Genomic DNA, 12746 nt, shown 5'->3' with positions numbered 1-12746 from the left:
CAGTCCATGTCCATGTCCATGTCCATTTCCATGTCCAAGTGCGTGCCCCGTTTTGCAACGCCTGCAGATGTGGATATATGTGGCCATATATGTTTGTGGCCATCTGTGGATATATGTGGCTATATGGCGAGTACGAAATTCGTCATGGTTGTTGTTGTTGTTGTTGTTGCTGTGTTGCTGCTGTTGCTGCTGTTGCATGCCTTATCCTGCGGCAACAACAGTGTGGCATTGTTTTGCATTAAATGCTATCTACGTTGCCGTGTCCACCACCCCTCAAGTGCCCCCCTTTTGGACGCCCGCCCCCCTTCCCCTTCTCCCAGACGCCCCTTTTCATTGTTCGTGGCCGTGTTTTCGGTCGTAGGTGTGAATGCGCGCACATGTGTCGATCAAAAGGCACTGCTGACTGGCCAGCCATTCTCCCTCCACACTCACATCCCCACCCATGGCCATCATGTCCATGTCCGTGTTCCTGGGATGTGCATGTCCTGGGCATCAATACTGTGTTGTCCCGATATTAGCCACGCATATTAACTTGGCCGACGAGACGAGAGAGTGCGATTAAAGACACAGCTGAGCTTCCTGCTAATGTTCACTGACTCACAGCCTCACTTCAAAGATATATATTTACAAATTGAACAATATACATATATAGCCTTTTCCACCTTGGGGTTATAGCCAATTGAGGGATGTTATCTTAGGACTAATAAAGTTAGTCAAGTTCCCAGACTTATAAGTGTGCTATCTCCTTTCTGGACCAAATCAACTTGCAATATCCTGTAAATGGGAAAAAACCAAGAAAACACACAGTTTTGTTTAATTTTTTATTTTATATATATTTTTTTCTCATCAAATGTTTCTTTCATTTCCGTTTTTTGTTTGTTGCTCTTCATCGTCATGCTTTTTATTTAGGTTTTGTTAACAATTTGTGTTTATTTATTATTGATTTTCCCGCTTTTTGCCGCGCTCATTCCTATGCGAATTTCTCTGGCGCTTTTCCTTGCAATTTCCACACTCCTATTTAGCCTTTATTATAATTTTTTTTTTCATTTCTTTTCTTTTCCTTTGCTTCCATTTCGTTTGCACAATTTATTTTTGATCGCTTGATGAATATAAGGATTTAGTTGTCTGTTTTGTGGTTTCATTTTGTTGTTGTTGTTGTTTCGGTTCTTTAATAAACTTACTCATTATGCTAACACTAAATACTTTTTACAATAATAATAATAATTCGCATCGTCATAATAATAATCAAAATTGTTAGCTGGGGGATTTTTGTCTCGTTTTTTCGCTGCTATATTATTATAATTGGAAATTCATATATTTATGCTCATATACCTTTTATATATACGTGTAATTTTGTTTAGGTGTCATCCTTTTCTAGGTTTACATTTAGTTTTAGCATTTCTGCTGTCTCCTCCTCCTCCTCCTTCTTCTCCTCCCATTCGTCTCATTTTTTATCCATTTGTTTATAATAAATTACGTTCGCTTAACTTCTAAGACCACAAAAAAAAAAAAAAGTTTAGTTTAGTTTGCTATGTGTTTTGTTTTTTCTTTTTTTTTTGCCGTGTACGTGTGTGCTGCCGTATATAGCTCTTGTATATATAATATCTGGTTTATGTAGACTTAGGATCTAGTACATGCCTAGTTACGTTTATGTTGTTAGACAACGATTATAATATATATCCATATGTTACGTGTAATAATATAAAAAAAAAACGTTTTTCGTCAAAAAATGCAGGCAAAAATAAACAAATTTTAGAGATACGAATAAAATGTGCTAATTTACAGAAAAAAAAATCTCTTTATGCGGATCCTTTTTTTTAAAGACTACAATTTTTTCATTTTGTTTTTATACACTGATACACATAAATAGTATTTTTGTTTTAATTACAGACAAGACGTTTAGTGTTTGCGTTTAATTTAATTTTTTTAGAGCTTTTCTTTCTTTTTTTATAGTTTTCGTTTGTTAAAAAAAATTGTTTACTATGTGCAGCGCCCATTATTTGATTTTTATACATTTAAGAGAGATTTTCTTTGTCTATTTTGTGTTTTTGTGTTTTTTTTTTTGTTTTTTGTTTTATAATTTACAAATATTTTGGCGCCGAATTGAAATACAAAAAAAATAGCACAGTTTTAATAATAATAATAATAATAAAAGTATAACAAAAACAAAACGTAGCAGAGGGGGTGGGGCTTAGCCTTTGGCCAGAACGAGACGGCACTACATCTGACTCTCCTTCCCTCTCATTTACTCATTCGCTCGCGCCGCTCTCTTTCTCTCTCGCTCTCGCTCGCGCTCTCTGCCGAAGAGCAGCAGCCGCGTTGCCAACTGTTTCGTATATTACCAAACGAGCCCTTCATTTTGCATATTCTGCGGTTCGCTGAAATTCGCCGAGCTCATGAACTCCGGCGAATTGGTGCGGGGGCCATTTTGTTGCTGCTGCTGCTGCGTCTGATTCGCCGCTTGTTGCGCATTCTGTTGTTGCTGTTGTTGCTGCTGCTGCTGTTGCGCCGCCTGTTGCTGCGCCGCTGCCGCTGCGGCGGCCATCAAATGCTCGGCGCTCGGCGGCGGCGGCGGTGGCGGCGGTCCGACGGCCGACTGCAGTTGCATCGGCGGACCGCCCGCCTGCCCAAGGAACGTCGCCTCCGGCGTCAGTCCGAACTCGTTCACCATCGGAATGGGTCCGCTGTGGTCCATGGGGCCACCTAGAATTTGCAAGAGAGTCGCTGGTTAGTGGCGTTCTTTTATTCTTCATCGTTTTGGATGGAAATGGGATGCAATGTTCATTCTAAGTTCAATCTAAGTTCAATCTAAATTCATTCTAAGTTAATTCTAAGTTCATTCTAAGTTCATTCTAAGTTCATTCTAAGTACAGTTGAAGAGTTCAACTTAAGTACATTCTAAGTTCATTCTAAGCTTATTCTAGGTTCATTCTAGTTCTTAGTTCATTCTAAGTTCAATCTAAGTTCATTCTAAGTTCATTCTAAGTTCATTCTAAGTTCAATCTAAGTACATTCTAAGTTCATTCTAAGTTTATTCTAGGTTTATTCTAAGTTCTTTCTAAGTTCATTCATAGTTCTTTTTAGTTCATAGTTCATTCTAAGTTCATTCTAAGTTAATTCTAGTTCTTAGTTCATTCTAAGTTCAATCTAAGTTCATTCTAGGTTCATTCTAAGTTCATTCTCACCTGGCGCATTGAAGGGCATCGGTCCGCCGGGGTGTCCGGGAAAGTAGGGTCCGTCGTGCGGGTGGAAGGGTCCGCCGTAGCCGAACTCGAACTTGGCGTCCGCCGCAAAGTAGGGAAAGCCGGGTCCGTCGTCCAGTCCGCCGGGCGAGAGGTTCATGGGAAAGCCCCTCATTTTCCGGGCGCCACCGAAGAAGGGCGGTCGGCCCATGCTGGTGATCTGCTTCATGCGTCGCTCCTTCGACCGTTTATTCTGGAACCACACCTGCAAATGAATTGTGGCATTGCAACGTTAGTTTAAGGCTTTAAAAATTCATAAATTCAATAAAATGAAGATAGAGCATTTGTACTTGATCTAAATATGTACATATGTAAGTAAGTAAATTTAAGGGGCTAGCTATTTGGTTTCTTTGGTGCATCGCTTAATGGAGGCGCATGTCTAATTGTTGCTGCCCCGCGATTCTTCTGGCTGTGTAGATTCTGATTCTGATTCTGCTGGTGGCTGCGGCTGTGGCTCTTGCGCATTGATGCTACCGCCGCACCGGGCGGCCGTCGCAAAATTAGCCCCATTCCCCACTCCACTACACATCAGCTCGCCACTCCACAACAGGGAACAGAATCGCAAAGACTGAAGACGGAAGGCAGAAGACAGCAGACAGCAGACAGAAGACGGAAGACAGAAGACGCGTCTTCGCAGACTTCGATGCCATTTTTACGACGTTCTGGCTGTGGGTTTTCGGTTCATGGGTTCTGCAGTTTTGCAGTTCTGCGGTTCTTGGTTCTTGGTTCGAATCTTGGTTCTCTTTTTGGTTCTTGGGCTTATGTACGTTATGTACGTTCCGGGTGCTCCAGAAGCACCGTGCCCAGCATGCAAAGTTATAAAATAAAAACATATTTCAAAAGTTTTAGTGGCACCTTTCTGTTGCCGCTCTCCGCCGATCCTTTGTCCCTCGTTTGTTATTCCCATCCTTTTTATATCCTCTACTCTCCTTTTTTGTTTTTTTTTTTTTTGTGTTGTTGTGTTTCTTCGCCTGGCTCTTTTAATATTCATATCTGGGACGCGCTTTTAATGATCTGCTGCAACTTTTTTGATTTTTCCCCTGGTTTTATATATTTTTCTCAATGAAACTTTTTGATTTATGTCTTTGCGCGCCGCGCTCTTCAGTTTTTTTTTTTTGGTTATTTTATTATCCCGCGTTTTTTTTTTTCTGTTTTTTGGCAAATAGTTTCCAATGAATTGGGCTTAGAATCTGGTGTTTTTGTTCGTTTTATTTTGGTTTTCGTATTTTCGACCCAGTGCAGCTGTTGGCCAAAAGACTTAGAAGAGGCAAAGGCAATTTGAGCGTGAATTTTAATGATGAGCGCCGTTCTGCAGTTCATTTGAATTTATGAACTCGCCCGGGCTGACTAGACATGCATATAAGTCGGGGGGCCCTTCACATTTCACATTTATAAACTGACACATTCGGCGGCGCAGCGAATTTCGCTAGAAAAGCCTTTTTTTCGGGGCCTGAGAACGCCGAACTCCAAACTCCAAACTCCAAACGCCAAACGCCAAAAGGAAACCAGCATGGCAAAATGAAGAGGAGGCGAAGCTTCTTCCTTTACTTTTTTTTAAATAATTCTTTTTTGTCGGCAAACAGGATGCACACAAAAGGAAGTAACATGCTGTGCATAGTTGGGTCTCAGTCTCGCAGACTTATACCGCATATACACCACACACCACACAGCATACACCATATAGCACATAGCATACAGCATACCGAATGCCAATCCCGAACCACGTTACCATCTCGAGTTCTCGGTGGAGCGTGTGACTTTATGACAGCCAGGAAGATAATCCGCTGCGAGGAGCTGGAGTTCCACAAATAGGAACACGGCAATCTAATGGGAACTCCTCGGCAGCTGTGTGGCTTGTATTTCATTTAGCTAGTTGATTTCCCACACTGCCAGTTCTATCACATTTAGCATATTATGTTTAGTTAATAGATTTGCTTCTTCACTTAATAAATAAAACGAAAAAAAATAGATTTGCTACTTTCGTCATTTAAATTTCGATTTGTATGTGCAAGCGCGGCTATTGAAAATTGGCTGAAAGTAAAGCACTGCCCATGGCGTAATCACTTCATAAACGTGGCAAAACTCAATCCGGCAGTAAACTGAAGCCGGCGGAAAAAAAAGGAGAAAATAAAGGAAAAACACATCTAGCACATGCACACACAAAGGGAAACCAACAAAGAGTGCAGAATACGCAGAACACGCGGCTAAGCTGCCACCGCATTTCAATTACACGTAGCACTGCAGCGAAATAAATAAAAGGTGAGACCCCCTCGAGCCACCCAAAACCCACCAGAAGAATCCCCAGCACCACCAGAGCCAACAGAGCCACCAGAGCCACCAGAAGCATCAGAACCACCCGCGAACAACCCACAAAAACCACATCGAATCCACTGTAAGCGGAGTGTTTGCCATTTTTTGCACATACTATATATGCGATATATATGCGATATTTGCCTCTGTGGGCCCTGCGGTCACATAATTTTTCATTTTCATATGCACACCGAACAAAAGAAACAACAATAAAAAAAAGAAGAAAAAAAACAACAGAGTAAACTAAAATATGCATTTACAATAGTTTTGAATTTGTTTGCCTGCTGTTTTTGCTCCTTTCCATTCCTTTCAGCACAGCTTAGTTTTCCCAATTCTTTGAGTTTTTTACTCTGCGGCACATTTCGCCATTTCCATTGTTTTGTTGCGACCACAAAGAAAAACAGCAACAAATGGCAAATGGTATATGGTAAATGGCAAATGGCGAATGGAGTGCGGCAAAAAGTGCAACAAAATGAAAATAGCAGTGCACAAATAAAACGCAGAAATAAACCAAAACAAAAAAAAAACAAAGAAAAATGCGAATTGGATGTGGGCGGCACACTGCGCGAAAAGGGGGCTGGGCATGCATTATGAATCGAAATGGGAAAGCAGGCGAATAGAATGCCAATAAATAAAGTGTTTCGGTTCTTTGAAGTAAGCACATTTATTTTGCACATAATCAAAGCATACGTTTTGATTTGCAAAACTAAACAACTAAAAAATATCATTTAACTGCGGTGCACTGCAAAATGTGGCAATCAAAATTCCAGTTTACTCAGCGCAGCAATTTTGTTAGCTCACAGCAAATGGGCGTGAAAAGCGCTTTTCCGCAATAAATTTGAGAAAAATATTTTCCTCTGCCTTTGATTTTGATTTGCTTTCCATATATATATTTTTTTTTATTTTACTCTCTTGCAAAAACACACACGTACATTGTATGTATGTATATATATTTTCCTTTTTTCGCTCGCTGTGTGTGTATTTTAATTTTAGTTGAGCAACTCGATTCGCGTTTTTCGCGTTCTGCCCTCTGGCTTATTATGTGGATATCGGATATTATGATATATCAAAATCGCATCATTTGCGGTTATCAACGGAACATACACATTTTTCCACTCCAAATTGTTGGCAATTTTGAAAAATGTGCGGCTAATATTTTATTTCCGCACTTGGGCAGCCGAAATTTGTTTCCAATTTGGGAGCTTTCAACAAATTTCCGACTCGAATGGTAAAAGAGGGGAAGGGGAAGGGGGGACTTAAACTGAACTAAGTTGAACACGCGGCCAGCAACATTTGAACATTTAGTTAAATTATAGGTTAGGCTCTGACATAAAAGGGCAAACAACGTAGCATAATGGCCCATGGTAGCAATCACAAGGGGTCGGCCTCCGAGAACCGAATCCCTCACATAACAAAATGATTATTGCACTGAGTGGAGCCACACACTGCGAGAAATCGATGCTTAGATTCGCTGCAAGACTATAAGTTTCAAATCAGTGGGTATCTTTGGGTATCTTAAAGATTTCCCATGTTGTTTACTGCTCTGTTTGGATTCATTGGTAACAACTTCTATTCTTGGGCTTCGTTTTTTCTCGCAGTGTGGAACAGGGAGCTCTCGGCCTCAGAGGGTTAAGTTGGCCGAGGTGTGCTCTCCTACCTTCCGCGACGTCCATCTGCATTGTGTTGGAAATTATAGCAAATTATGTTAAACGGCAGCGCGTTTGGCCTCCCACCTGCCCCTCCCCCTTTTTTTTTTTTTCTTCGTTGCTCATTTCGCCGATTGAGCGATGAGGGGGTGGGCCAGGGGTCACATACAATACCCATACATATACATACATACATATATATATAATCCCATAGCATCTTAATGCCCCGAAAAAAAGGGGCAGCCAAATGTGTGTCACGTTTCTGGTTGCCTTTGATTGATATGATTGGTTGTGGTGTGATTTGCGATTTGCGATTTGGGATTTGAGATTTGCGATTTGCGATTTGCGATTTGAGATACGAGATGTGCGGTGCGTTTCGGCACTCGATACATCCGAGTTTGATACCGAATCTCATTCGGTATTAGCCCATTGTTTGGCGGCTACCATTTTCTAGCCGCACATTTTTTTTTTTCATTTTTCTCGTTGGCTATTTTGTTAAATTAGTTTGCTATGATGCGGCAAGATTTGTTTGTTATTTTGTTTGGATTGCCTTTTCATGTTGTTGCTGGTTGTTGTTGCTACTTGCCGCTTAATTGCCAAAAACAATGGGGCAACTTCGGTTGGCTTTTTATGCCACAATGGTAGCAAACGAAGTCGGCAATAAGCATTTTTAAAGCTAATCAACGCCGGCATTCAAGACGTGAAATGTTTTTGGGGGCTCAAGCCGAAAACCGAAAACAATCTAAGATCGCGAGGCTTTCCTGGAATTCTGCGGTGGATTGTAAACTTCAGCCAAAAAGGCTGGCAGAACTAAGGCGCTATTAGTTCCATTTCAAAATACTAGATCCATCTTATTTTAAGTATGAATATGAATATGAATCTGATTTGGAAACGATTCATTGCTCTCATGATAGATGATATATGGTTATGGGCCAGGCAAGTGCCGTGTAATGGATACACGAGATGTGGGTTCGATATGAGAAGCGCCGACAATCCTTTGCGCACAGACCTCCGATGGCGATTAGGATGATTACGATGATGACCTCAAGCACTCGTCGATGATTTGCATTTATGAAAAGTGGACAGGGGAGGGAGGGGTAGTATCTTATGTCTGTCGTCACGCCCTCGAGTCAACATATCGATGACTACCGCTCGTTTGCCCCCTTGTTTTTCAGTGTGTTTCTGCTGCCCCTTTCTACCGTTTCTACCGTTTGTATGCGTTTCTACCCATTTTACCGATTTTACCCATTTGCTGAGGCGTGAATTGGCCTCGAGTAAGAGTTAACAGATAATTAACTTCTTCTGTGTTTTTTTTTTTTTTTTTCCATCCATCTGTATCTCAGGTGGATCGTTCGCTTCGGGCCTTTGTTTCTTCCCATAGTTTAGTAGGTGTTACTGAAAGAGGAGAGCTCCTTGCATGACCCAGCAGTTTTAGTTTTGTGCGTTTCGATTTCGGTTTATATTTCTCTTTCGGTCACTATTTTTGTTGTATTTTTTTTTTTTTGGTTTTTTGGTAGCTCCGGCGCCTCAATCGAAATTAATAGCAACTTGATGAGTTGTTGAAATTATAATTTCAACTCCCCCCCAAAAAAAAAAACCCATCGAAGTGATTTGCCGAGTCATGGGCAAGAGGGCGCCTCGAGTTGAACTACCAATTCATGTTGGAATAAATGCGTTAAATTAGCTCCTTGTGAATGGTTCAATCTTCAAAACTGTTTCGTTTCTTTTTCTTTTTTTACATTTCTTTTCAAGTTCTGCGGTTGCCGAAGCCCTTGCATTTGTTGGCCCATCGAAATCAAAACAATTTCCGCTCAATTAATAAAAGCACAGCTCAGATCTTTGACTAATTAGTTGGCCATAAAGCACGAGAAGCCGAAGCCGAAACCGAAAACAAAAACGAAAATGAAAACTCTATACGGAGCCACCTAAATTTGTCAACTTCCGACGGCCCCAAAGAGATACGAGATACCAAATAAAATATATAAAAAGTATAAATCTTAAGAAAAAAAAACGGGTAAATGCAAATCACGACTGGAAATGCTCTCGAATATGTTTTCTGTTGACAAATAAACGCCTCTGCACGGCGGCGCGACATCACTTGACAAATGTCCGGCTCCTCGCATCCGCATCTGCGTATCTGAGTATCTGTGTATCTGAGTATCTGAGTATCTGAGTATCTGCGTATCTGAGTATCTGTGTATCTGAGTATCTGTGTATCTGTGTATCTGTTTATCTGAGTATCTGCGTATCTGCGTATCTGGGCATGTATCTGAGCTCCAAGTCACTGGCGCCAAGCTCAGCGCATGCCACATTAAAATTTTTGTTTAGCTGCCGCTCGCGCTCCGTCGACTGTGTGATTTTGCCCCCCCCCGGTCTCTACGTTTATTTGTTTATAATTTTTCAAAGCTTAAATGGAGCGAAAGAAACCCCGAAAAAAATAAAACCGAAATAAAGCAAAGATCCGCCGCCACTGACCCTAGAGATACCCCTTCCCAATCTCGAGTCCCCCGCAAAACAGGTTGACTTCTTTCTGTCCCGGAATATCTGTCTCAACCACTTCCCATACGACATTCGTGGCCATAACTCTTCGAAACGCATTTGGTTTTATGTGCCTGCCTTTGGTAGTTATGTTGTTTAGATATGCTGAAATATCCACCTATCTATCATTTATACAAATGCTTTATGGCCTTTCTCATGGGAATGATTTGTTTCTCAGATGCTCAACTCCAAAGTGTATATGTCCATAATGAATAGCTTAACATCAAATTGCATTTATCTGCTCAAATTGGAGATTACTGCTGCATTATTTAAATGGGGAATACGACTTTGTAATTATGCCATAGTAATAGATAGTTGGGTCTGGTCAAGTTTGTGATCTATTTCGATCTGGATACGCTTTGCTGCTGCCGCCGAGTTCAGTGCTTTTATGTCAAAGTTCAAGACATGCCAGGCATGGAGGAGGGAATGGGCGAGTGAAGTCGAGGCATACTGTTTGTATTGGCGCCCAACGTGGGGCCCAACTTCTGTCCCGTGGCGCGGCCATTGCACCGCCTTCCCCCCCCCGCCACAGCCACCCGCCGTCTGTGTGTCGGCAAAAGTTCTTAAGAAGTTTTTGTGTCATGCCCTCAGGTTGCTGCTGCTGTTGTTGTAAAATTTATTATAAAACTCACAGCGGGCGGGCGCTCGAGAGAAAGATGCTCCCCGGCCCCCTAAAGTTGTACAAATTTCCTCGTTGACATCTGGATGGCGGGATGAAGGAGGAGACTTACCCATTCCCAATTCCAATCCCATTCCCAATCCCAATACCAACCAATTCCCATGCCCTTAACCATCCCGCGGCTCTTGATGAGCTGACGAACTCCCGAAGTCAACGCTTTGATGGGGATCGAGTTACTCAAAGCTGTTTCCCCAGAAAATCAGCTGGAAGCTGCCTATATCTATGTTCATATATATCTGTATATCTGTATGCCACAGACATTTGATACGCTTGATATTGGTGAGATGAAACAAAAACAAAATATGAAAGAAAGGAGTGCAGTCTTAATGAAGATGCAAATGTATCTCCAACTGCCGCTGACAGCCCACAGATGTCCCCCCTTTTCCCCTGCTCCTCACCTCTGGCAATACTCCCGATTCTCGCGAGCAGATTAAGATTTGTTTGCTGTGCCTCCTCTTCAACTTGTTGGCATTTGTCACTTTCGTTTAGTTGTGAAGAGGGACCCCAAAGAGGTGTTGATTGTGTCACACTTGTCGCACTGTCTCAAGAGAAAGAGCGCATGCAATCCGTAGGAGCGACGAGAAACGAATGCCGCCTAAATATCCTTTAACTGTAACCAATGACACATCAAAGGCCAGCGCCCGAAACTCCGAAACTCCGCATATAGAGGCACAGTGCTCACAGTCCCAATCCCAATCCCAATCCCAAACCCAATCCAACCGAACCGAATCGAACCCGTGCCCATCTTTGAGTCCCCGTTAAGTGCTCATGGGATCGGAATTTGGGCATTTCGAGTGCCTACGATCGCGAGGAGCTCAGGTCGGGAAAACAATGGGAAACCCGCTGAGGGAGGGCACGGAAAATTTGTAGGCCCCAGTAACCTGATGAAAATGCGAGCAAGGTGCCGCGGCGAAAGGCGAGAGAAAAGTCGGCGTAATGATGTTGTTGCGGTCAGATCGTAGAGCACATATGCTGCGGATATCCTTGACAGGTTAACCGAACAGCTGCTAAACGATGGGAAAAGGATTCGAAAGGTGAGCGCACCCTAGAAATTAGAAAGCCAAACAAAAAAAAAACTAAAAACTGGGAGGAACTTCAACTTAGGGAATCTGTCAGCAAGGAATTTGAAATGCAAAGGTGATGGTATTGTTAACTATTTAAAACGTTTGTCTGAATTCAATGATGATTATACTTTCAGCGGCAGTAAACACTTACTACGAACTATGCAATAGGTTTTATATCAAATTATATACAATCATATTATATCCTATTAATTAAGATCGGTGAACTTCAAACATCAAGTGCAACGACTAAACTGCAATTAAGTTTCTGCTTTGGCAACACTTCCTCAATTAAACCAAGGTCTCTTAGATATTATTATGCTTATCCACTTGCTGCCTGCTGCCTAGATAATGTGCTCAATTTGTAAGCAATTTTTCTAATCCCATTACAACGTACATAGGCTTCTAGCCCTGATTTCCCTGTAATCGCCGTATCGCATGTTAGTTAACATTTTTAAGACCCTTCTCAGCGCTTCTCATTTCTGCAAGGAAGGGGTCGTTCTGGAATTTTTGCACATTAAACTTGTTCGTTTTTGGCAAATTGCTCTTCGCTGGCTATTTTCCTCGTTTTTTTTCCAAGCGCATTGAACTTCCGTTTTTAATGCGCCGCCACGCCCACATGGCGACTGTGTCCGCCCTCGTTCCGACATTAATTTTATTTTTATTGTATTTGGTTTGTTGTTGGTTTTACTGGCCAGGCAATGAAGCGTTGCAAGGCGGCAACGGCAACGTTGAAAAATCGCGTCCGACTATTTTTTATGATTTTCTCTTTTTGTTTTATTATTATTTTTTTTCTTTGACTTTGTGGAGCGGCGGGTGCTGCGGCGGTGACCGCGTTTGCTTTAGTTTAAACATTTGCCAGTCAAAGCGCGCTTAATTTATGCCTTTTTTATGCTGATGAAACGCAGACGGGCCGCTCCACGCCACTCGAGAAACCCAAACCCAAACCCAAACCCAAACCCAAAGACCACTTGGAGGTCGCTGGTGGAACTACTACTACCACTACCACCAGTACCAGTACCAGTACCAGTACCACGATGAACACAAAGTCGCCAGCTATCGAGCAAATGGAATCGTTAAAGTAAAGTAAAGCTCGAGTCCAAAACATCTCGGTCTCTTCCGCTTCGGGTTGCACTTGCCTTTTTCAATGGAAGGCGGCAAATCCATGGGCTCAGCAATTAAAATTCATTTCTGTCCGACTTTTATGGGCTTCTCCGATGGTATATGTGTTATATTTCCTGGCTTACTTTTAAACTTAAAAGCATACTAT

At 42.0% G+C, this 12746-nt stretch overlaps 1 protein-coding gene across 2 annotated transcripts in view; it reads right to left on the bottom strand.

The window, feature by feature from the left end:
* Positions 1 to 2045: 2045 nt before the first annotated feature.
* LOC6525270 (LIM/homeobox protein Lhx1) overlaps positions 2046 to 12746 on the bottom strand; it is a 49119-nt gene continuing 38418 nt past the window's right edge. Inside the window, exons 6-7 of one of the 2 annotated variants that reach the window (XM_002101070.4) lie at positions 3186 to 3447; positions 2046 to 2703 (exon numbers count right to left, since the gene is read on the bottom strand). In XM_002101070.4, the coding sequence (XP_002101106.1) occupies positions 2339 to 2703; positions 3186 to 3447 (627 nt within the window). In that variant the 3' untranslated portion in view covers positions 2046 to 2338. The remainder of the gene's footprint in view (positions 2704 to 3185; positions 3448 to 12746) is intronic. The other variant, XM_015190717.3, reaches the window with a different exon arrangement.

Source organism: Drosophila yakuba, chromosome X, assembly GCF_016746365.2.
Source record: "Drosophila yakuba strain Tai18E2 chromosome X, Prin_Dyak_Tai18E2_2.1, whole genome shotgun sequence".
NCBI classification, from domain to species: Eukaryota; Metazoa; Arthropoda; class Insecta; order Diptera; family Drosophilidae; genus Drosophila; species Drosophila yakuba.
Note: the sequence above shows the minus strand (reverse complement) of the source record. Positions and strands in the feature narration are given on the sequence as shown.